This window comes from Triticum urartu, chromosome 2A (genome assembly GCF_056163025.1).
Source record: "Triticum urartu cultivar PI428250 chromosome 2A, HENAU_Tu73, whole genome shotgun sequence".
Classification (NCBI taxonomy): domain Eukaryota; kingdom Viridiplantae; phylum Streptophyta; class Magnoliopsida; order Poales; family Poaceae; genus Triticum; species Triticum urartu.
Window position 1 is genome coordinate 27,611,511 of NC_141874.1, and position 25,135 is coordinate 27,636,645.

General features: G+C 46.5%; 2 protein-coding genes across 2 annotated transcripts; one reads left to right on the plus strand and one right to left on the minus strand.

Annotated features, from left to right (window-relative positions):
• Positions 1-19,947: 19,947 nt before the first annotated feature.
• LOC147983135 (uncharacterized) lies at positions 19,948-20,533 on the minus strand. The gene is made up of 2 exons (XM_087539446.1): positions 20,369-20,533; positions 19,948-20,277 (listed from the first exon to the last, which is right to left on the minus strand). Exons 1-2 carry the CDS (start codon positions 20,531-20,533, stop codon positions 19,948-19,950), a joined length of 495 nt encoding a protein of 164 aa, XP_087395572.1.
• A 3,545-nt stretch (positions 20,534-24,078) lies between these two features.
• Positions 24,079-24,685, plus strand: LOC147983136 (uncharacterized). Its single transcript, XM_087540655.1, has 2 exons — positions 24,079-24,258; positions 24,380-24,685. Exons 1-2 carry the CDS (start codon positions 24,079-24,081, stop codon positions 24,683-24,685), a joined length of 486 nt encoding a protein of 161 aa, XP_087396781.1.
• The last annotated feature ends 450 nt before the right edge of the window (positions 24,686-25,135 follow it).

The following is a 25,135-nucleotide window of genomic DNA, read 5'->3' on the forward strand; positions in this document are numbered from 1 at the left end:
CTTTGCTTTCACCCCTTCAAAGAATTTCTTCACTTCTTCTCGCGCGATCTCGGCGTTCTCCTCCTGGGTCCTCTCATATGGTAACTTCTCTGGAGTCTTCAGAGAAGGACCGAATCTGTATGTCCTCCCGCCTCTGGTTGTACTGCTAGACGCCGGCCTAGAAGACGTAGCGGTTGTCTTCTTTACTTGCTTAAGAGGCGGAGGAGAAGGACTACGACGCGCCGGAGCAGCTGGAGCGGCGGCAGGTCTCTTCCGCCCTTGCTGACGAGGCGGAGAAGGAGGAGGCTGGCTGCTCGGGCGCGTCGGCGCAGGCGGAGAAGGAGGCGGAGTGCCGCCACGCGTCGGAGAAGGAGCCGGCCGAGGGCCCTGATCGTCACTCGCCGGAGGAGGAGGCGGTGGAGGCGGAGTGCCCTGACTCGCCGGAGGAGGAGGAGGAGGCGGTGGCGTCGAGTTCGGATGGTTGATGAGCTCCTTCCGCCATAGGCATGGAGTCTTCAAAGCAGACCCCAGCCGAGTCTCCCCTTCACCGGTAGGGTGGTCAAGCTGGAGGTCCTCAAATCCCTCCGTTATCTCATCCACCATCACCCTAGCATATCCTTCTGGAATCGGCCGGTAGTGAAAAGTTGCGCCGGGTTCAGTAGGAAAAACAGAGCCAACAGCCGCCTTGACCTTCAAATTCATCCATTGTGTCATAAGGTGGCAATTTTGAGACTCTGTTATATCATCCACGGGATAGCTGGCAGGAGCCGTCAAGCATGCTCCGGCTGAAGCAGCTTAGTGGAAGCCACGCTGCTTCTGCACTGAGATGGCGGGGTAGCTTCGGGGGAGGCTTCGGCAGTACGTTTGCTGTGATTTGCTTCTCGTTCCTCTATCGCGTCTACCCTTGCTTTCAGCGCCTGCATTTGGGTCTGCTGCACTTTTTTCCTCCTCTCATGGGATTTGTAACCGCGTGCGTCCGGAAACCCAACCTTCCACGGAATGGAGCCTGGTGTGCCTCGTGTCCGTCCAGGGTGCTCAGGATTCCCGAGGGCCATTGTGAGCTCGTCGTTCTCTCTGTCCGGAAAGAACGTCCCTTCCTGCGCTGCTTCGATATACTGCTTAAGCTTACTGACTGGTATGTCCATTTGATCGTTCGTCCAAATGCACTTCCCTGTTACAGGGTCCAGTGTTCCGCCAGCCCCGAAGAACCAAGTCCGGCAACTGTCTGGCCAGTTAATTGTCTCTGGTTCGATCCCTTTATGAACCAGATCATTCTCAGTCTTGGACCACTTAGGCCGGGCTACGAGGTAGCCACCTGACCCCATGCGATGGTGAAGCTTCTTCTTCGTAGCATTTTTCTTGTTTGTCGCTGACATCTTCTGACTCTTTTCTGATGTCTTGTAGGCCACAAATGCGGGCCAGTGATCTCTGATCTTCTCATATCTGCCCTTGAATTCTGGTGTCTCATTATTTTCGACAAACTTATTCAGCTCTTTCTTCCACCTCCTGAATAGTTCTGCCATCCTCTTTAGAGCAAAAGACTTGATTAATTTCTCTTTAACTGGGTTCTCTGGATTATCCTCAGGCGGTAGGGTGAAATTTGACTTCAGCTCAGTCCAAAGATCATTTTTCTGCATATCATTGACATAAGACACCTCAGGGTCTTCTGTAGCCGGCTTAAACCATTGCTGGATGCTTATCGGGATCTTGTCCCTAACCAGAACCCCGCACTGAGGAAGAAATGCGCTCTTTGTCCGGAGGGGTTCAATAGGTTGGCCGTCGGGCGCGATTGCTATGATCTCAAACTTTTCATCCGAGCTCAACTTTTTCTTCGGGCCTCGTCTCTTTACCGAAGTTGTGCTCTATCCGGAGGGCTAGAAAAAAGAACAAAGACTTAGTTAATATGTGTACATACCAAAACAATGAATGCATCAATCAGCTAGTCAGCATAGGCTTAACTAATATATATACCTGGCCGGACTCGGTTCGGTCACCGGAGCCATCATCACAGTCTCCTTCTTGCACCGGCATTGGGTCACCGGAACCGTCCTCATGTTCTTCTTCTTGCACCGGCATTAGGTCACCGTAGCCAGCTTGTTCACCCTCTCCTTCCAGACCATCGGTTTCGTTGAGAAACAACGAGATGGCATCACTTCCTTCTGCGATTATGTCCCTCAACAACGCTTCTTTTGTTGCTTCATCTAGGGCGGTGTCCATAGTTCCTACAAATATTTACAACATGGCAATTATTATTCAAACATGACAGATGGATATTTTAGTGCCAAACGTAGAACTAGCTACCTAATCATAGTAAGCTATCGGGAGGGGGTATATATCGACAATGACGACACTACATCTATGTCCCTCGACGACCCTCGTTCCCGATAAAAAAAAGAGGAGGAAGAAGAAAAATAAGACGAGAAGAAAGAATAGAGGAGAAGATCTCCTCTATTCTTTCTTCTCCTCTTTTTTTTCTTCTTCCTCTTCTTTTTTTATCCTCTTCTTCCTCTCATGTTCGATAGGATCGCCGAGGGGTCGGGAGGTTGCCTAGTGTCTCAGGATTCAACAAAACCATGTCTTCATCATTAGGCGAAAGTAACATGTGCATGATGGTACGAAGCTCTTCAAAGTTGTTCTGGAACGGACTCCCAGATAGGATAATCCGCCTTTTGGTACAAAGTTCAGCAAGAGCCTTCCGAATATCGCTATTTGGAAGGCCTTTGCTGAATTGGTACCAAAAGGCGGATTATTCTATCCGGGACTCCATTCCAAAACAACTTTGCAGAACTTCATACCAACATGCCCTGGTTACTTCCGGCTAATGATGAAGGCATGGATTTCTTCAATACTTTGACACTAGGAAACCTCTCTCTACTTCCGGCTAGTAAGAATAATAAGAAGAAGAAGAATAAGAAGAAGAAAAGAAGAAAAAAAAGAGGAGAAGAAGAAAGGAATAGTGGAGAAAAGAGAAAATAGAATATATTCTATTTTCTCTTCTTCTCCACTATTCCTTTCTTCTTCTCCTCTTCTTTTTCTTCTTTTTTCTTCTTCTTATTTATTTCTCCTCTTCTTTTCGGTAGAGGAAACCCTAAATAGCTAGCAAGTATCATGGGTGTGAGATACATGTGGCCTTCGGTGTCGGACACTACATCCACGTCCCACAAGTGATGTGGGCGTCGAAGCCCGCGCCACTTGTGGGATGTGGGTGTAGTGTCCGACACCAATGGTACATGTATCTCACACCGACGATACTTTCTATTTAGGGTTTCTCCTCTACCGCTCCTCGACCTCTCGACGACCCTCGTTCCCGATAAAATAAAGAGGAAGAAGAAGAAGAAAAAAGAAGAAAAGAAAGAATAGAGGAGAAGACTTCCTCTTCTTCCTCTCCTTTTCTTCTCCCTCTTCTTCCCCTTCTTTTTTCTTCTTCTTATTTATTTCTCCTCTTCTTCCTCTCCTCCTCTTCTTCTTATTTAGTTCTCTCGACCCCTCATCCCTCTCTCGACCCCTCGATGACCCTCGTCCCTGATAACAATTTTTTCTCCCCTCGACACCTCTCGACCTCTCATCCCACTCTCGACCCCTCATCATCATCTATCACCCCCCTCGTTTTCTTTAGCATATATCCATGAACAAAATAGAGGAGAAGATCGAAAAAAAAGCCTTCCTCCTCTTATTTTCCTTTTTCCACTCCTTCCTTTTCTTCTTCTTCTTCTTCCTTCTTCCTCTTTTCTTCCTTTTCCTTATTTTACTTTTTCCTCTACACTAACCTAAAATCAATATCTACTAATTAACAACCTAAATAAAAAAATGAATACATATATGAAAAAAAAACGTCATATAAAAAACATTTTTGACATATTTAGCATATTCTGATCCATAGTTCAAAATTTTCAAATTTCATTAAAATGAAATTTGAATCGGATTCAAATAACTTGTTGAAAACCTATTCTAAACCTCTCCAAAAATGCCCAAAGCCATCTAGCATTTCATCAAACACCTTCTATATGGACAAAAAAATTCCTCCTGTTCCAAAAAATTCAGAAAAGTGGACAGCGCGTTGCTGCTGCTCCACTTCTCCTCTCCTCTACTTCTCCTCGGGCGCTCGGGGCCGGCGGAGTAGGGGCGGAGCAAGGGCGCAGGGGCGGAGCCGGGGCGCTCGGGCGGCGGCGACCATGGAGCAGGGGCGGAGCAAGGGCGCTCGGGCACAAGAGTGGCACTCGAGAGGGGGGCTCACTTTGAGGGGGGCGGCGACGGCTGGAGTCGGGCGACGAGGACGGCGGGCTCAGGGCGGCACGCGGTGACGGGGATGGTAGCCTCGGGCCGGGCGGCACGCGGTGACGGCCGGGGACAAGGAGGCGGGCTCGGGGAGGCACGCGGCGACGGGGACGAGGGCGGCGGGCTCAGGGATGCCGGCGACGAGGATGGCGCGGGCTCACGGAGGGCTCGGCGGCGACGAGGACGAGGAGCAGCCTGGCGGCGTCGTTGGAGGAGAGGACGAGGAGATCGATCGAACTGAATCGAGAATTTCGCAAGTGTTGGCTTATATAGCCAGAGCATTGGTCCCGGTTCGTGAAACCAACCGTGACCAATGCCCCCTTTAGTCCCAGTTGGTGCCACCAACCGGGACCAAAGGCCAATTTTCAGCAGCCCAAAGGGCGGGAAGCGGCGGCCTTTGGTCCCGGTTGGTGGCACCAACCGGGACTAAAGGGGGCATTGGTCCCGGTTCGTGCGAACCGGGACCAATGCCCCCTTTAGTCCCGGTTGGTGCCACCAACCGGGACCAATGGCCTTTGCTGCCCCACGCCCAAAAGTTTAGTCCCACATCGCTAGCTGAAGGGCGCCGGCACTGGTTTATAAGCCCTGCTATACCTCCCCATTCGAGCTCCTCTCTAATGCAGGCTTTCGGGCCTAAACTTGCTACTGCCTGTGGGCCTATTGGCCCTCTGCGGGCCTGAATCCTGGCCCATGTAGGGTTTCTAGTCGTATTCAGGCCGTGGAGGCCCAGTAGGAGGCATTTTTTTGGTTTTTTCTTTTTTATTTCTACATTTTTTTGGTTTTTTATTTTTTTATTTCTACTTAAAACTAAATACTTATAGTTTTTTAGTGATTTCTTTTTGCTTTTAGGTCACAAAAATTATAAACTTTCTGTTAGTGCCATTAGTTTTAAATTTTTGAATAGTTTAAATTGGAATTTTACAAAATTTGTGTGAATCACTAGTTTATGAATAACTTTACTATAAAAATAGAATTTTTTTTTCTTCTTTGCTATTTATTTTTTATTTATACTTACAATTAAATGGTTTTTTTTTATTTCTACTTAAAACTAAATACTTATAGTTTTTTAGTGATTTCTTTTTGCTTTTAGGTCACAAAAATTATAAACTTTCTGTTAGTGCCATTAGTTTTAAAATTTTGAATAGTTTAAATTGGAATTTTATAAAATTTGTGTGTATGATCATTTCACCCACATAGCATGTTCCAAAAAGTAGAGAGGGTTACGACAAAAACTTGATGCACTTCGTGTACAAAATGGACAATCACTTTCGAAGTATCAAAGTTTCGAACCATAAGACATGAAAGCATTTCAAACGAACTCTGAAAAAGTTGAAAGTTGGGATGGTATCATAATTTCACCCACATAGCATTTGCTTATTGCGGGAGAAAGTCTTCACTTTTTCTTCGCTTGTTTCATTTGCTTATTGCGCCGTAACCATGGATAATCTTCATTGTTTATCAGGATGCTTGGGTCAGCCTTGACATTGAAGGGAGGAATTTCATGAAACTTTTCATAATCTTCAGACATGTCTGTCTTGCCGTCCACTCCCAGGATGTCCCTTTTTCCTGAAAGAACTATGTGGCGCTTTGGCTCATCGTATGATGTATTCGCTTCCTTATCTTTTCTTTTTCTCGGTTTGGTAGACATGTCCTTCACATAGATAACCTGTGCCACATCATTGGCTAGGACGAACGGTTCGTCAGTGTACCCAAGATTTTTCAGATCCACTGTTGTCATTCCGTACTATGGGTCTACCTGTACCCTGCCGCCTAACAGATTGACCCATTTGCACTTAAACAAAGGGACCTTAAAATCAGGTCCGTAGTCAAGTTCCCATATGTCCACTATGTAACCATAATATGTGTCCTTTCCGCTCTCAGTTGCTGCATCAAAGCGGACACCGCTGTTTTGGTTGGTGCTCTTTTGATCTTGGGCGATCGTGTAAAATGTATTCCCATTTATCTCGTATCCTTTGTAAGTCAATACAGTCAAAGATGGTCCCCTGGGCAACTAGTACAACTCATCACAAACAGTGTTGTCACCTCTGAGACGTGTTTCCAACCAACTGCTGAAAGTCCTGATGTGTTCACATGTAATCCAGTCGTCGCACTGCTCCGGGTGTTTGGAGCGCAGACTATTCTTGTGTTCATCGACATACGGGGTCACCAAGGTAGAGTTCTGTAGAACTGTGTAGTGTGCTTGAGACCAAGAATATCCGTCCCTGCATATTATTCAGTCTCTTCCCAGAGTGCCTTTTCCAGTCAGTCCCCCTCATACCGTGATTTACGGAGACCTATCTTGTTAAGGCCAGGAATGAAGTCAACACAAAACCCGATAACATCCTCTGTTTGATGGCCCATGGAGATGATTCCTTCTGGCCTAGCGCGGTTACGGGCATATTTCTTTAGGACTCCCATGAACCTCTCAAAGGGGAACATATTGTGTAGAAATACGGTCCCCAGGATGACAATCTCGTCGACTAGATGAACTAGGACGTGCGTCATGATATTGAAGAAGGATGGTGGGAACACCAGCTCGAAACTGACAAGACATTGCGCCACATCACTCCTTAGCCTTGGTACGATTTCTGGATCGATCACCTTCTGAGAGATTGCATTGAGGAATGCACATAGCTTCACAATGGCTAATCGAACGTTTTCCGGTAGAAGCCCCCTCAATGCAACCGGAAGCAGTTGTGTCATAATCACGTGGCAGTCATGAGACTTTAGGTTCTAAAACTTTTTCTCTGGCATATTTATTATTCCCTTTATATTCGACGAGAAGCCAGTCGTGACCTTCATACTGAGCAGGCATTCAAAGAAGATTTCTTTCTCTTCTTTCGTAAGAGCGTAGCTGGCAGGACCTTTATACTGCTTCAGAGGCATGCCGTCTCTTTCGTGCAAACGTTGCAGGTCCTCTCGTGCCTCGGGTGTATCTTTTGTCTTCCCATACACGCCCAAGAAGCCTAGAAGGTTCACGCAAAGGTTCTTCGTCACGTGCATCACGTCGATTGAGGAGCGGACCTCTAGGTCTTTCCAGTAGGGTAGGTCCCAAAATATAGATTTCTTCTTCCACATGGGTGCGTGTCCCTCAGCGTCATTCGGAACAGCTAGTCCACCGGGACCCTTTCCAAAGATTACGTAGTGTAAATCATTGACCATAGCAAGCACGTGATCACCGGTGCGCATGGCAGGCTTCTTCCAGTGATCTGCCTCGCCTTTGAAATGCTTGCCTTTCTTTCGACATTGATGGTTGGTCGGAAGAAATCGACGATGGCCCAGGTACACATTCTTCCTGCATTTGTCCAGGTATATACTTTCATTGTCATCTAAACAGTGCGTGCATGCGTGGTATCCTTTGTTTGTCTGTCCTGAAAGGTTACTGAGAGCGGGCCAATCGTTGATGGTCACGAACAGCAACGCCTTAAGGTTAAATTCCTCCTGTCTGTGCTCATCCCACGTACGTACACCGTTTCCATTCCACAGCTGTAAAAGTTCTTCAACTAATGGCCTTAGGTACACATCAATTTCGTTGCCGGGTTGCTTAGGGCCTTGGATGAGAACTGGCATCATAATGAACTTCCGCTTCATGCACATCCAAGGAGGAAGGTTATACATACATAGAGTTACGGGCCAGGTGCTGTGATTGCTGCTCTGCTTCCCGAAAGGATTAATGCCATCCGCGCTTAAAGCAAACCATACATTCCCTGGGTCCTTTGCAAACTCATCCCAGTACTTTCTCTCGATTTTTCTCCACTGCGACCCGTCAGCGGGTGCTCTCAAGTTCCCATCTTTCTTTCGGTTCTCACTGTGCCATCGCATCAACTTGGCATGCACTTCGTTTCTGAACAGACGTTTCAACCGTGGTATTATAGGAGTATACCACATCACCTTCGCAGGAACCCTCTTCCTGAGGGGCTCGCCGTCAACATCACCAGGGTCATCTCGTCTGATCTTATACCGCAACGCACCGCATACCGGGCATGCGTTCAGATCCTTGTATGCACCGCGGTAGAGGATGCAGTCATTAGGGCATGCATGTATCTTCTCCACCTCCAATCCTAGAGGGCATACGACCTTCTTTGCTGCGTATGTACTGTCGGGCAATTCGTTATCCTTTGGAAGCTTCTTCTTCAATATTTTCAGTAGCTTCTCAAATCCTTTGTCAGCCACAGCATTCTCTGCCTTCCACTGCAGCAATTCCAGTACAGTACCGAGCTTTGTGTTGCCATCTTCGCAATTGGGGTATAACCCCTTTTTGTGATCCTCTAACATGCGATCGAACTTCAGCTTCTCCTTTTGACTAATGCATTGCGTCCTTGCATCGACAATGACCAGGCGGAGATCATCATCATCGGGCACATCGTCTAGTTCCTCTTGATCTTCAGCAGCTTCACCCGTGGCAGCATCATTGGGCACATCGTCTGGTTCCTCTTGATCTTCACCAGCTCCCCCCGTTGCAGCATCACCGTATTCAGGGGGCACATAGTTGTCATCGTACTCTTCTTCTTCGCCGTCTTCCATCATAACCCCTATTTCTCCATGCCTCGTCCAAACATTATAGTGTGGCATGAAACCCTTGTAAAGCAGGTGGGAGTGAAGCATTTTCCGGTTAGAGTAAGACCTCGTATTCCCCCATTCAGTGCATGGACAACACATAAAACCATTCTGCTTGTTTGCCTCAGCCGCATCGAGAAACTCATGCACGCCCTTAATGTACTCGCGGGTGTGTCTGTCACCGTACATCCATTGCCGGTTCATCTGCGCGTGCATTATATATAATGAAGTGTCCAAATTAATAGAAGTTCATCATCACATTAAAACCAAAGTGCATACATAGTTCTCATCTAACAACATATAGCTCTCCAGAGCATCTAATTAATTAAACCATACATTGAAACTATGTAAAACATTTCAATGCGAAAACAAATGCGATCATAATCGCAACCAAGGTAACAATTGATCCAACGGCATAATGATACCAAGCCTCGGTATGAATGGCATATTTTCTGATCTTTCTAATCTTCAAGCGCATTGCATCCATCTTGATCTTGTGATCATCGACGACATCCGCAACATGCAACTCCAATATCATCTTCTCCTCCTCAATTTTTTTTATTTTTTCCTTCAACAAATTGTTTTCTTCTTCAACTAAATTTAACCTCTTGACAATAGGGTCGGTTGGCATTTCCGATTCACATACATCCTAGATAAATAAAATCTATGTCACGTTGGTCGGCATAATTTTCATAAACAATAAATGAACCAATAGTTATAAAGATAATATACATACCAAATCCGAATCATAGACAGGACGAGGGCCGACGGGGGCGGATACCAAAACCATCGCACTATATAAGATGCAATAATAAATGTAAGAAAATGATACAAGTATCTATCTAAACATACAAGTAAGAATATTTTTCCTTTCAGAAAGAAGATAAGAACAAGAGGCTCACCATGGTGGTGTCGGTGATGAGATCGGCGCGGGTGATCGACGGCGGTGAAGACGGGGACGGGGCGTGACGGACCGCTAAATCTAGATAAATCTCGAGGAAAATGGAGCTTGGAGGTCGAGTTTCGAGAGGAGAAAGCTTAAGTAGTGTGGCTCGGGCATTCCATCGAACACCTCATGTGCATAGGAGGTGAGTTAGAGCACCACAAAGGCCTCTCCCCCTCGGCCAGAAAAAACAGAGCACTGTGCTCTGCTCTTGCGCGAGGGGGTATATATAGGCATCTCATTGGTCCCAGTTGATGACATGAACCGGGACCAAAGGGGAGCCTTTGGTCCCGGTTCAAGCCACCAACCGGGACCAATGGTGGTGGGCCAGGAGCGAGGCCCATTGGTCCCGGTTCGTCCCACCAACCGGGACCAAAAGGTCCAGACGAACCGGGACCAATGGCCCACATGGCCCGACCGGCCGCCTGTACTCACGAACCGGGACCAATGCCCACATTAGTCGCGGTTCTACACTGAACCGGGACTAATGGGCTGAGCCGGCCTGGACCATAGCCCTGTTTTCTACTAGTGAAAGGGTACGAGATAAATGGTAATATATTTTACACGATCGCCCAAGATAAGAAGAGCACCAACCAAAACAGTGGTGTCCGCTTTGATGCAGAAACCAAGACGGGAAAGGAAACATATTATGGTTATATATAGGACATATGGGAACTTGACTATCGACGTGGTTTGAAGGTCCCTTTGTTTCGGTGCTAATGGGTCAATATGACACGAGGGGGGAACGGAAGACCCGTAGTACGGAATGACAACAGTGGATCTCAACAATCTTGCGTATGCAGACGAACCATTCGTCCTAGCCAATGATGTGGCACAGGATTTCTATGTGAAGGACATGTCTACCAAGCCAAGAAAAAGAAAAGATAAGGAAGCGAATGCATCGTACGATGAGTCAAAGCGGCACATAGTTCTTTCTGGGAAGAGAAACATCGTGGGAGTGGATGACAAGACATACAAGTCAGAATATTATGAAAAGTTTGATGAAATTGCTCCATTCACAGTGAATATTGACCCGAGCGTCCCGTTAAATGATGAAGATTTTCCATGGCTACGACGCAAACGGACACACGCGAAGAAAAAGTTTCACACCCAAAGATCTGGGATGTGATCGGCTTAACTATCATCACTTTCTTCTGTGTTTCACACCCAGGAGGGAATCTTTGTAATAGTTAGGGTAGCTAGTTATGTGTTTTGGCATTTGAAACGCGAAGAAATTTTATGTGCAAGCAAATTCTTTCATGCATTTATTGATTTTTTCAGCTAAATGACCCTGAAATTGAAAAGCATTTCAAATGAACTCAGAAAAGGATGAAAGTAGGCATGGTATCATAATTTCACCCACATAGCATGTGCAAAAAAGTAGAGAGGGTTACCGCAAAAACTGGATGCACTTCGTGTACAAAATGGACAATCTGTTTCGAAGTATCAGGGTTTCGGACGAAAACTCATCCGTTACAAAGGCATTTCATTTTTAAATAACTTAAGCATTACCAAATTGAATATAATGATAAAACACACTAATATTAAACATAAGAAAAAAGAATCACTGGAAAATGTATTTTTAAAGTTAAGTTATTCACAAACTAGTGATTCACACAAATTTCAAATAATTCAAAATTTAAACTATTCAAATTTAAAAACTACCGGCACTAACTGAAAGTTTCTAAAAACAATCAAAAATATTCACAAAGAAACTCTAAATACAGCAAAAAACAACTAAAAATAAATAAAACAAAATAAATAAAGCAGAAAAGAAAAAACTAAATGAAAAAAGCCCACCTACTGGGCCACAGCGGCCTGCATACGACTAGAAACCCAACCTGTTGTTGGGCCAGGATGCAGGCCCGCAAGCCCAATAGGCCCCACAGGGCAGAGTAGCAGAGGTAGGCCCAGAAGGCCTGCTTTAGAGAGGAGCTCGAGACAGCAGCGGCGGCGGGGCTTATAAGCAGGTGTGAGCGCCCTTCGGCTAGCGAGGTGGGACTAAACTTCTGCGCCCCTCGCCTGGCAGCGCACACCCTTTAGTACCGGGTCGTGGCACCAACCGGTACTAAAGGGGGGGCCTTTAGTACCGGTTGGAGCCAGGAACCGGTACTAAAGGGGGGTGCTTCCCCCCGCTTGGCCTGGCCAAAACAGGCCTTTAGTACCGGTTGGTGGCTCCAACCGGTACTAAAGGTGTACCCTATATAAGAAACACTTCGAAAATTTTCAGTTTCTCATCTCCCACTTCTCTCTGCCGCCGCCTCGTCCCGCGCCGTCGCCGCCCCCGTCACGCCGTCCCCGTCGACTCCGCGACGCCCCCGTCCTCGTCGCGTCGTCCCCGTCGACTCCACGGCACCCCCGTCGCCGTCCCAGTCGCCGATCCCCTCGCTTCGCCGTCGCCGTCGCCTTTGGATCGACCTCGCCCTCGCCGTCGCCTCGACCTTGCCCGCGCGCGCTGTGAGCCCCTCCCCCGGCCCCTCTCCTCCCTCCAATCGATCGTAGCGCACACCGGCGCCGGCGCCGACCGTAGCGCACACACACGCGCGCGCGCACACACACACTACATGCACACACACACACACACACACACACACACTACACACACACTAGACGCGCACACACACACAATTTTTCTGTTTTTAGCTTTTAGTTTTTTCTGTTTTTCTGTTTTTCATACAAAGTTTTAGATGAATTAATTAATTAGATTAGATTAATGTCAAATAGTATGTAGAAATGTTAGTTATAATATATATAATGTCAAATGTTATAGAAATGTTAGTTATATAGAAATGTTAGAAATTTTGGAAATGTTAGTTTTAGCTAGCTAGATGAATTAGATTAATTTCAAATTGTTAGACGATGATCGATGTTTTTTTAGTTTCTTATATTTTTAGTTATAAAATTTAGAATTTGCATATATGAAATCATCACAATCCATCATTTAAAAAATGTTACTTTACTTTTGCGGCATATAGTATTTTGTTGTCGATGATGCCCGGCCCGCATCCTCGCCGTCGACACGTCCGCGATGACGTCCTGCTTCAGAGGACCCATGTCCGGGACTGGGCTCCGCCGGGCTGGCACTGGGAGGTGCTACCTTCAGGGGCGCGACGCTTGGTGAGGAACCCGGCCCCGGGTCCCTTCGTCGACCCTCATCTCCTTTGGTGGCATTCGCGTGGGCCACTTTCGGTGCTGAGGGAGCCGGCCCCGCCGAAGGTGGTACGTCGCCATGTCAGGGAGGAGGACGAGCACGTCCATCGCTACATGGCTGCTATGGACGTCAGGTTCTCCAATACCTGGCAGGTTCTTTGGGGAGATCACCCGAGCTATGATCCAGTGATGGTTCCTTCTCTTTGGGTGTCCACCGCCCGCACCTCAGGAACCGCGAGTGGCCTAGATTACTCTGTAGTATTCGATCTTTATTAGCTTGCTAGCTAGCTAGCTAGTGATGTATTCAATATTATATCTATTATTCGAGATGATGTATTCGAGATTATATCTATTATTCGAGACGATGTATTCGAGATTATATCTATTATTCGAGATTATACTAAATTGTTTTATATTTCTTTTGGCATAGTTAAATAAAAGCTATGGCGGACAATACCGACAGAGAGAGAGAACAGACCATGTTCAATATCATACGCGGGCCAGATGATGATCAGAATGAAGAAGATTTTGACGGCTCCGAATTTTTGAACAACACCGGAGAGGGTGATATGATATTCGATCGCGACGACCGAGAAGATGGAAGTCATGAACTACGACGAAGAACATGTTGATCCTGAAACAACAAACACCGGTGAGGTATATATATTTATATAAGCAGGAATCTGGTGATCATCGCATGTTTTAAATGAGTTGAAGATATATTAACGAATCGATCTTTCTTCTTTCAGCCATCCGGATCGATCAAATCTTCAGGCAAAAGGACGAAACGAGGCCCGAACAAAAAGTTGAAGGAGGGCGTAAAGTACAATATCGAGGCATTCAAACCTAATGGCGAACCATTAGCGCCTAAGAAGATTGCGGACAAGTTCGTTCGTCAGTGCGGAGTTCTTGTGAAGGACCAACTCCCGATCTCCCTTCAAGAATGGAGAAAGCCAGCAAATCCACGTCCAGATGTTACTTTTGTCGACGAGAATCAAAAAAATCTGCTTTGGGATACTCTCATGGAACATTTCACCCTACCAGATAATTTCACAGAAGCAGACGTGCGGAAAGTCAAGGACGCTGCTTTTAGGAAGATGGCGGTTGCATTCAAGAACCACAAGAGAATGACGTGGGAGAAGTACGTCAATGGAGGAAGGAAGACTCCAGTATTCGAGGGGATACTAGAGAATCAAAGTGCTCATTGGGACGATTTCGTGAAATTCAAGGATTCAGAATTAGCTAAGGAACGGTCGAGAATAAACAAGAAGAATGCCAAAAAAAAGGATAAGTTCCATAAGCTGGGGCCAGGTGGCTACGCGGTGGCAATGCCTAAGTGGGATAAGTCTGAGAAAGAGATGGAGGATGCAGGTGTCACTCCGGTTAGTAAGAGTTGGCCCCCCAGGTGCAGGACTTGGTTCTGTGCGCATGGGGGGGAGTTGGACCCGAAGACAGGCAATGTTTCGACGAAGGCATGTCTGAACGGAGCCGACGATGTGCTACTTGTTGCAATAGAAGAGGCTCGATCGGGGGTGTTCCAGCCCAACAGAGAGAACGACGAGCTTACGCGTGCCCTGGGAAATCCTGAACACCCGGGAAGAACACGAGGCAAGGGCGCTATTCCATGGTATGAGGGGTTTTCGGACTGGAACGCCGACTAAAGAACCCGTGCGAGAAAGAAGATTGCGGAGGAGAAGAAGAGGAAGATGGAGGAGGAGCAAAGGAAGCTCGACTATGAACGCGTTCAAGGCCTAGAAGCAAGTCAAGCGGAATTGGCAGCTAAATTCCAGCGGCAGCAGGAGTAGATCGACTCACTTAGCCAGCAAAGGGGGTCTCAGCAGCTGCAGCAGCTAGCGGATGATCCAGCATTGGATACCACCGCCCCATCCATGCCGAGAAGCAGCGCGGGTTCCGCCCTGGGCGACGCAGTAGTGCTGGATAGATACCCCGTGGATGACATCACGGAGAACACTAACTGCGAGCTACAGTTCAAAATGAAGAACATATCCATGAAGGTGGCGGACGCCGTTGCTTTTTTAAATTCCCCCGAGGCAACCTTCCATTGCAACCCGATTCCAGCGGCCTATGCTCGTGTCTTGGTTGATGAGGTGGTGGACCAATATTCGGGGCTAGAGCTTGACATTCCTGGAGGTGATGAGGAGCACACACTCGGAGATGCCAAACATCGTATCATCCTATGGAGAAAGGATTGCATCATTTTTCGAAGGCCACCGACACCGCGTCACCCGACTCCTCGTCGAAGTCCGCCACCGAGTCAGCAGACTCCCGCTCCTCCAAGTCCACCAACGCGTGAGGCCACTCCTCCTCCTCCAAGTCCGGCAAAGTGTCAAGCCACTCCTCCTCCAAGTCCGACACAGCGTCAGACGTCCACTCCTCCTCCAAGTCCGGCACAACCTCAGGCCACTCCTCCTCCAAGTCCGGCACAGCTTCAGGCCACTCCTCCTCATCCAACTCAGCCCCGTCAGCCGTCTCCGCTGCCTCAGCAATCGCAGAAGAGACACCCCGCAGCTATGGTGCGTAGCGGTACCAGTCGAGGTCATAGTACAGGAAGTACAGGCGGAGGCAAGCGATATAAATATGGTCCAAACCTCACTACTCCTCTTCCTGTGAGGGCTTACGACAGGACCGAGGAGCAAACCAATGCCATAGTGCGGGCAGAAGTCGACGCCCATTTTGGACCGAAACCGCCACCGCCACCAAGGGAGAAAGTGCCTGTGGAAGTAGTTGACCACTTCATTCGTATGGCTCAACCACCAGCTCCTAAGCCTGTTGACACAGACTATGAGCGCCACATCAGGAAGTTACATCGACAACGTCTACAGAAGGAGGCGAGCTCGAGCTCGAGCAAACAACAAGCAGCTGTTGAAAAATGCGGGAAAACCGTTGCCCAGCTGGGAGAATAGGCGGCGCAATCGACCCCCCCGCTTGTTGTGCCGCCAACAACACGTGACAGTACGCGCGCCCAATATTATTGTGGCCAAACAGTTTACGTTCCCGAGGTGGGCGATGTGGTAATAACCCAGGAGCATATAATGCAGGCTGAAGAACTCAAGATCACTGTTGGACAACTCCTCGAGATCGAGGACATGCCTGGGATTACAGAGGAGGAAATAAAACGGAAATATGTCCGGGGCCAACCTTTGGTCGAGCCAGAAGATGTCAAGAAGCTCCGAACGAGAATGTATGAATTGCATCAATGGTACATGGACATTATCAAGAGATCCGATCGAGAGTCCCTCATGGTGTATGTCAAGAAGGATCATTACTACCATGAGAAAGCTGTGGCCGTTGAGTATTCTGAACTATTTCAGTTATACAATCAAGATGCACTCGACAAATCTATCGCCAGTTGCTATTGTCTGTAAGTGATTTCTTTCTGTAATTTAAGTCTCAAGCTAGCTGTAGTGATCCTTTTGATTAATCATTACCTGTAATTATCCTCACTATATTCTTTTCTGTGGTATTATGCAGGATGAAGATGTATGAAATGAGAAAAGGTGGACGCTATGGCATTGGGTTCATTAACCCAAACACCGTTAATCAATACACATGGAAAATGAGCAAGTATTATGAAAAGCAGGTAGAGGACAGCATGCTAGAGTTCTTGAAGCGCCTCAAATACAACGAAGATATACTACTTCCTTACAACTTTGAGTGAGTCACACTTTCTTGTACTACAAATTCTCTGTTTTTGCCTACTAGCTAGCTACATGTTTTTGCTTACATATGTCCGCTTAATTAAGACATGCAAACGTGTGTGCATGCAGATTTCACTGGATCGTGTGTATCATTAAACTTGACGCCGGAACAGGTGAAATACTGGACTCGCTACTCAAAGCTAATAGTGACTACAACATCTTGTATGGGATAGTCAACAGGTAATTTCAATCATTATTAACTATATATCTCGGCCTATTTAGTTCGTCATTTCATGATATGAACTATTTAATAACCCCTTTATTCATTTTCTTTGTCGGCGGGCAGGGCTTGGGCAAGGTTCATCAGCGTCACGGAAGGCGAATGGAAACCACAGCTGAAATGGTTTCGATCCAAGGTAAGTAATTAAGTAGTACTAGCTAGCTAGCTAGCTGCCATCTCTTTAATTATCATGCTTGATTAATTATTATCTGATCAAATTAAATTCCATTCTCGTAATAAAGGCCCTGAAGCAGGCGCAGGGGACTAATCTGTGTGCATACTGCGTTTGCGAGAACATTCGCATGATGGCGTCCGAAAGGAGAAGATCTCAAAGACAGGAATGGGTACGCTTGTCAGAACACTATTCACAATTTTTACACCATTATCGATATCTAGTCACACAACTAATACACATGCATATTGATCTCCTTCTTAACAGTTCAAAGAGGTGCGGGACAAGCTCCTATAAACGGAGCGCGTAGAAGCACTTCAAGAGGAAATAGCGAGATTTTTGCTCGACCAGGTCATAAATCCGAAGGGAGAATACTATTACCCGCTACCGCCCCCATCGAACAGGTCATGAACCACTTCCAATTGTCATCGTGCTCCGAAGGCACCAATTAGGCTAATGCCACTGGCTCCGAAGGCAAAAGCATATGTAGGAGAAATTGTATATAGCTATACACATGTGTGTATGTGTAAATTAATATGGTGGTTTGTGAGACATTGATGATATATATATATGATTGGTTATACTAGAAATTTTATTTATATATATAGATACATATATATATATATATGCATAACGTGTACAATGTGTAGTACCGTAAATACCAGCAAACGAAAAAGAATTAAAATGGACAACACAAAATTAAATGAAAAAGAAATCATAAAACCAAAAATCCCCCAAACATTTTAGTACCGGTTGGTGTTACCAACCGGTACTAAAGGGCTCCCGGCCCCCGGAGCTGGCTCGTGCCACGTGGTTGCCCTTTAGCACCGGTTCGTGCTGAACCGGTACTAAAGGGGGGAAGGCTTTAGTGCCAAAATGTTAGTGCCGGTTCCGAAACCGGCACTAAAGGGCTTTACGAACCGGTGCTATTGCCCGGTTCTGCACTAGTGTAGGGGCAGTGTAGTGTGAGAATGTAGACAGGGGAACAGTACTGCTAGTGGTTTATGGTGCAGCCAAGTATCGAGCAAGAAGTAAGCGTTAGTGCCAGCCTTTGTTAAGACAAAGATGATGGATTGTAGAGCTGGCATTTGCTCCACAATGGATGGAAGTTGCTCCGTGATAAAAAAAAGACTAAGCACCGGATTAATGGTTGACGATTATGATCAAACGTGAGATGTCCGAACCAAACACATGGATGCGTGTTATGGTTGTCCGAATTCAATATTGTAGTCACTTATCCTTTTTACTTTTTTATCTAAACAAAAGATCTTGCTCATAACTAATATACAAATAAAAAAATGCAGATAAGGTACACGGTCATGAAACACTTTATTGTGTAATTTCATTTATATTATGGGAGTTCATGCGTCTAACATATACAATGTAAAAAAAAACATGTTTGCTTCCACTTATTTTTAATTCTTTTGTATCGGAAAGAAATCAATCAGCCACAAAAGCAAAGAAATTTTGTTCTAATCAAAAATTGTGAACACTACTTAGAGAGCATCGGGAAAAAAAATTCCAGCTACTACAAATAGATGATAAAATGGCCAGATCATTCACGTTCTTACCCTTTTGAAGCATATTGGTAATTCTTTTGTATCATATTGTAGATATCCACCCTATACACGCAGTTAGCAATTATGTGGCAATGAAAGTGAAACAACGGAATAGAACGGGGAAATAGCTCTTGTGCGACGTCTTTGAGATGAATTGGATGAGGAGTGTCGTAGTTGACGAAAATACCTCTGGTGCGACGTTTTTCTAGCCAACAATAGCTCCAATGCGACATGGCCCTGTTTAACCATGAAATGCAAAACACAAGGGTTAGTGGTTTGAGTTATGACACGCGGGACCCATCAGTTATCCACATGAATGTGGGACCCACCACTTACTCACATGTGTGCGGGAGCCACAACTTATCCACATAAGCATGCCCGGGTACTGACCCAAGCCATCCATGAGCCCGAGCCAGCGCACCCCCCATTGCCAGCCCTGTTGGGGAACACAGTAATTTAAAAAAAAAATCATGATGCATAGCAACGAGAGGGGAAGAGTGTTGTCCACGTACCCTCGTAGACCGTAAGCGGAAGCGTTATGACAACACGGTTGATGTAGTCGTACGTCTTCACGATCCGACCGATCCTAGTACGGAAAGTACGGCACCTCCGCAATCTGCACACATTCGGCTCGGTGACGTCCCATGAACTTACGATCCAGTAGAGTGTCGAGGGAGAGCTTTGTCAGCACGACGACATGATGACGATGATGATGAAGCTACCGGCGCAGGGCTTCGCCCAAGCACTGCAACGATATGACCGAGGTGGAAATCTATGGAGGGGGGGGGTACCGCACACGTCTAAGAGATCAATTATCAACTTGTGTGCCTATGGGGTGCCCCCTGGCCACATATATGAAGGATGGAGGGAGGAGGAGGCCGGCCCTCATAGGGCGTGCCCAAAGTGTGGAGTCCTACTAGGACTCCCTTGTCCTAGTAGGATTCCACCTCCACATGGAATAGGAAAAAGGGAAGGGAGAAGGAGAAGGAAGGAAGGGGGCGCCCCCTTTGCCTTGTCCAATTCGGACAAGTCCATGGGGAAGGGGCGCGGCCACCCTTGAGGCTTTTCTCTCCTTTCCCGTATGGCCCATTAAGAGCAACTCTAGCAGACCCCGCATCCGACCGGCCCGCAAAACGCGTTTGCAGTTCACGGAAAAACGGCTTTGCAGGCGGCGCGGACAGTCGTAGATGCAGACCCCGCATAACGAACCCGTAAAAAAGGATATTCGTGGAATATGCTCTTTTACGGGTCGGTTTTGTGGGGTCTGATCGGGCGCAGCTCCTCCCGACACCGAAAACCTAAATTTGCACCTTAATTTGATCCAACATAATGCATTTTTTTTGCCTTTTTCAACAATATTGGATACATAGACATTACCAAATCTTTGCTAGAATAGCAAGACCAAAGAAAACAAGAACCACAAGTATGCATTTTAGAAGATGTCCAACTTCCATAACTGCTCCCACTAGTTGGATTAATATCTTCTCCATGCATTCATTGTTGATCTGTGGATTCTTGATTTTGCATTCTTCTTTCTTCATCTTTGGTTCGAAAGAAGTAGACGTTGCTTCCCCTCTAGTTGCACATGCACCCGATTCATTGCCTTCGATTCTACTAATGAGTGCACGAACATCTATTAATTTTTTTTCTATCAACAAATCAATGTATTCGCCTTCCCAAAACCAAAATGAGCATCCATCTTCCTACACACAATGAGTGAGCATGTTCAAAATGAGCTACCGCAGTTGAACCAAATATTGAGCTATCAAAATAAGCTACCGCAAGTGCATGTACCCCATCGTTTTCGCATTTGGAGAACACCCATCCGAGGTGCTTCGGCGTGCCTGAAGTGAGCCGCAGCACTTTCCGCATGCAGTCGTCGCACTCTATGAGCGGCATCGGCAAGCCACCAAGACGCTGCACGAGCGCCGACCCTGGTGTACGGCCGGATGAATCCATGCATGCAAACCTTTGGCAGTGGCGGGCGGACGAAGCAGTACCTGCATGCGGCGATGCGCCCTTGCCTGGGCTGCAGGAGAGGCTCCCCGACCACTCCATCGCTTGTGGCAGCAACCAGCGATCGGAAAAGCTAAATACGGCGGCCCGCGATGAAGTGCTGTAGATCTGCAAATCCGGCGGCCCACCGACGCAGGGGGAAGGGAGGGGAGGCCTCCTGCGCATGGCGGCCTTCTAGCGTGCTCCTGCCGGCTACTTTCGTCGGAATCTTGGGCGGCGGCGCAAGGGGGGATAGGAGAGGTGGTTGGTGGAAGAAAGCGCGGGATGAAATGTCCCCCTACCAACCGCTTCCGCTTATATGTAGGCCACCGCAGCCGCGAGGTAGAAACCAGCGTTTTCCCTGGTTGGGCTCGGGATTTTGCCGTGCCCCCTAAATTTTTTTGCGGGCCGGGGCGGGATGCGGGGTCTGATCGGGCTAGTTTTTCCGCCGGACCCGCATTTTGGCGGTTATTTTACAGGTCGGGGCAGGATGCGGGGTCTGCTAGAGTTGCTCTAAGGCCCAATACGAATTCCCACAACTCTCCGGTATTCCGAAAAATACCTGATTCACTCGGAACATTTCCGATGTCCGAATATAGCCTTTTAATATATCGATCTTTATGTCTCGACCATTTCGAGACTCCTTGTCATGTCCCCGATCTCATCCAGGACTCCGAACAAACTACGGTCATCAAATCACATAACTCATAATACAAATCTTCACGGAACATTAAACGGGCGGACCCTACGGGTTCGAGAACTATGTAGACATGACCGAGACTCATCTCCAGTCAATAACCAATAGTGGAACCTGGATGCTCATATTGGTTTCTACATATTCTATGAAGATCTTTATCGGTCAAACCGCATAACGATATACGTTGTTCCCTTTGTCATCGGTATGTTACTTGCCCGAGATTCGATGGTCAGTATCATCATACCTAGTTCAATCTCGTTACCGGCAAGTCTCTTTACTCGTTCCGTAATGCATCATCCCGCAACTAACTCAATTAGTCACATTTCATGCAAGGCTCATAGTGATGTACATTACTGAGAGGGCCCAGAGATACCTCTCCGATAGACGGAGTGACAAACCCTAATCTCGATCTATGCTAACTCAACAAACACCATCGGAGACACCTATAGAGCATCTTTATAATCACCCAGTTACGTTGTGACGTTTGATGGCACACAAGGTGTTCCTCCGGTATTCAGGATTTGTATAATCTCATAGTCAGAGGAACATGTATAAGTCATGAAGAAAGCAGTAGCAATAAAACTGAACAATCATTATGCTAAGCTAACGGGTTGGGCTCGGGATTTTGCCGCGCCCCCTAAAATTTTTTGCGGGCCGGGGCGGGATGCGGGGTCTGATCGGGCTGGTTTTTCCGCCTGACCCGCATTTTGGCGGTTATTTTATGGGTCGGGGCAGGATGCGGGGTCTGCTAGAGTTGCTCTAAGGCCCAATACGAATTCCCGCAACTCTCCGGTATTCCGAAAAATACCCGAATCAATCGGAACATTTACGATGTCCAAATATAGTCTTCTAATATATTGATCTTTTTGTCTCGACCATTTCGAGACTCCTTGTCATGTCCCCGATCTCATCCAGGACTCCGAACAAACTACGGTCATCAAATCACATAACTCATAATACAAATCTTCACAGAACATTAAACGGGCGGACCCTACGGGTTCGAGAACTATGTAGACATGACCGAGACTCATCTCCAGTCAATAACCAATAGTGGAACCTGGATGCTCATATTGGTTTCTACATATTCTATGAAGATCTTTATCGGTCAAACCACATAACGATATACGTTGTTCCCTTTGTCATCGGTATGTTACTTGCCCGAGATTCGATCGTCAGTATCATCATACCTAGTTCAATCTCGTTACCAGCAAGTCTCTTTACTCGTTCCGTAATGCATCATCCCGCAACTAACTCAATTAGTCACATTTCATGCAAGGCTCATAGTGATGTACATTACTGAGAGGGCCCAGAGATACCTCTCCGATAGACGGAGTGACAAACCCTAATCTCGATCTATGCTAACTCAACAAACACCATCGGAGACACCTATAGAGCATCTTTATAATCACCCAGTTACGTTGTGACGTTTGATGGCACACAAGGTGTTCCTCCGGTATTCGGGATTTGTATAATCTCATAGTCAGAGGAACATGTATAAGTCATGAAGAAAGCAGTAGCAATAAAACTGAACAATCATTATGCTAAGCTAACGGGTTGGGCTCGGGATTTTGCCGCGCCCCCTAAAATTTTTTGCGGGCCGGGGCGGGATGCGGGGTCTGATCGGGCTGGTTTTTCCGCCTGACCCGCATTTTGGCGGTTATTTTACGGGTCGGGGCAGGATGCGGGGTCTGCTAGAGTTGCTCTAAGGCCCAATACGAATTCCCGCAACTCTCCGGTATTCCGAAAAATACCCGAATCAATCAGAACATTTACGATGTCCGAATATAGCCTTCTAATATATTGATCTTTACGTCTCGACCATTTCGAGACTCCTTGTCATGTCCCCGATCTCATCCAGGACTCCGGACAAACTACGGTCATGAAATCACATAACTCATAATACAAATCTTCACAGAACGTTAAACGTGCGGAGTCTACGGGTTCGAGAACTATGTAGACATGACCGAGACTCATCTCCAGTCAATAACCAATAGTGGAACCTGGATGCTCATATTGGTTCCTACATATTCTACGAAGATCTTTATCGGTCAAACCGCATAACGATATACGTTGTTCCCTTTGTCATCGGTATGTTACTTGCCCAAGATTCGATCGTCAGTATCATCATACCTAGTTCAATCTCGTTACCGGCAAGTCTCTTTACTCGTTCCGTAATGCATCATCCCGCAACTAACTCAATTAGTCACATTTCATGCAAGGCTCACAGTGATGTACATTACTGAGAGGGCCCAGAGATACCTCTCCGATAGACGGAGTGACAAACCCTAATCTCGATCTATGCTAACTCAACAAACACCATCGGAGACACCTATAGAGCATCTTTATAATCACCCAGTTACGTTGTGACGTTTGATGGCACACAAGGTGTTCCTCCGGTATTCGGGATTTGTATAATCTCATAGTCAGAGGAACATGTATAAGTCATGAAGAAAGCAGTAGCAATAAAACTGAACGATCATTATGCTATGCTAACGGATGGGTCTTGTCCATCACATCATTATCTAATGATGTGACCTTGTTCATCAAATGACAACACATGTCCATGGCTTGGAAACTTAACCATCTTTGATTAACGAGCTAGTCAAGTAGAGGCATCCTAGGGACACTCTTTTTGTCTATGTATTCACACATGTACTAAGTCTCCGGTTAATACAATTCTAGCATGAATAATAAACATTTATCATGATATAAGGAAACATAAATAACTACTTTATTCTTGCCTCTAGGGCATATTTCCTTCATGCCCTTCCCCTTTCCCCTTACCGGCAATGAAGCGCGCCGCCGGCGAGTGATGTCTAGCTCAAATTCGGCCTCCCGCCAATCATGGCCGCAGTACGGTCCAGTGTTGTTGACAAGATGCCCTGATTGCCCGCGCATGGAGCCTCTGAAGCGTTTCACTTGTGTGAAGGAGGAAAATGGCAACCGTGGGCGCGAGTTCGTCAAATGCTTGAGCAGGCCACAACCGGGGCAGGTTAGAACCGTGCAGCTTATCTAAATTCTCCCGATTTCTTTATTTTTTGGAGCTCATTTGGGTGGTGGATCTGATCTAGGGTTCATGCCGCCGTTGACCCCTGTTTACTCTGTTTTGTCAGGTTCTGATGAAATGTGGACATTTCGAGTGGCTCGATGAGTACGTTGAGAGGTTTAAAATGCAGGCTTCAACACAAGAGCTCAATTTCAATTTTGGGGGGCAACTTGGTGTGGAACACGCCTCACATTTGGTGGACAGAGCCGATCCGATGATGGACAGTGCTGAAGTGAAGTGTGACTTGAAGAAAATGGGCAAGCAATTAAAGCAGCTGATCGATTTGAAGCAGCAAGCAAATATGATGCCTAGAGCATTTTATTGCCGTGTCATTGCTATGGGTTTCTTTTACTTGGTGTTCATCAATCGCTAGAAATTGTTACAGTTTCAGTTCGTCAGTCAAGCTAGTTTCAGAGTCTAGGGTCCCTAGTTTCAGTTATTGTCTCTAGCTACTATTTTCAGTAATTCAGGGATCATTTGTTAGCTGAATTTGAATTTGTGTGAAGCAAAGCCTGAATTCTGATAATGATATTCAGGACCCAATGATATTCTCAGTTAACAGAGTGCATGTGTGAAGCAATTGATGAATGAAATGTAGCAACTCATAAAATTCTATAATTCTTCAGTTATAACAGAGTGCATGGGTAGAGTTCATGGTAAAAAAATGTTATTGGGCCATGGGCTGTTGAGTATTGTGACAAAAAGTAGGCCCAAATAGAAAACAAGCCCACCCGCTTGGTGCACCAAATGTAGCAATTCATAAAATGGCTGCATGAACACATGTATGTATTGTAACTTTTTTGTTTTGCTTTACATAGTTGTT

Excerpts from the sequence above, each read along its gene's own strand:
- LOC147983135 (XM_087539446.1), bottom strand. The coding sequence starts at position 20,533 with ATGGATTCATCCGGCCGTACACCAGGGTCGGCGCTCGTGCAGCGTCTT. Across the intron at positions 20,278-20,368 it reads CCAAATGCGAAAACGATGGG|GAAGATGGATGCTCATTTTG; the intron begins GTACATGCACTT and ends CATTGTGTGTAG.
- LOC147983136 (XM_087540655.1), top strand. The coding sequence starts at position 24,079 with ATGTCTAGCTCAAATTCGGCCTCCCGCCAATCATGGCCGCAGTACGGT. Across the intron at positions 24,259-24,379 it reads GCAGGCCACAACCGGGGCAG|GTTCTGATGAAATGTGGACA; the intron begins GTTAGAACCGTG and ends CTGTTTTGTCAG.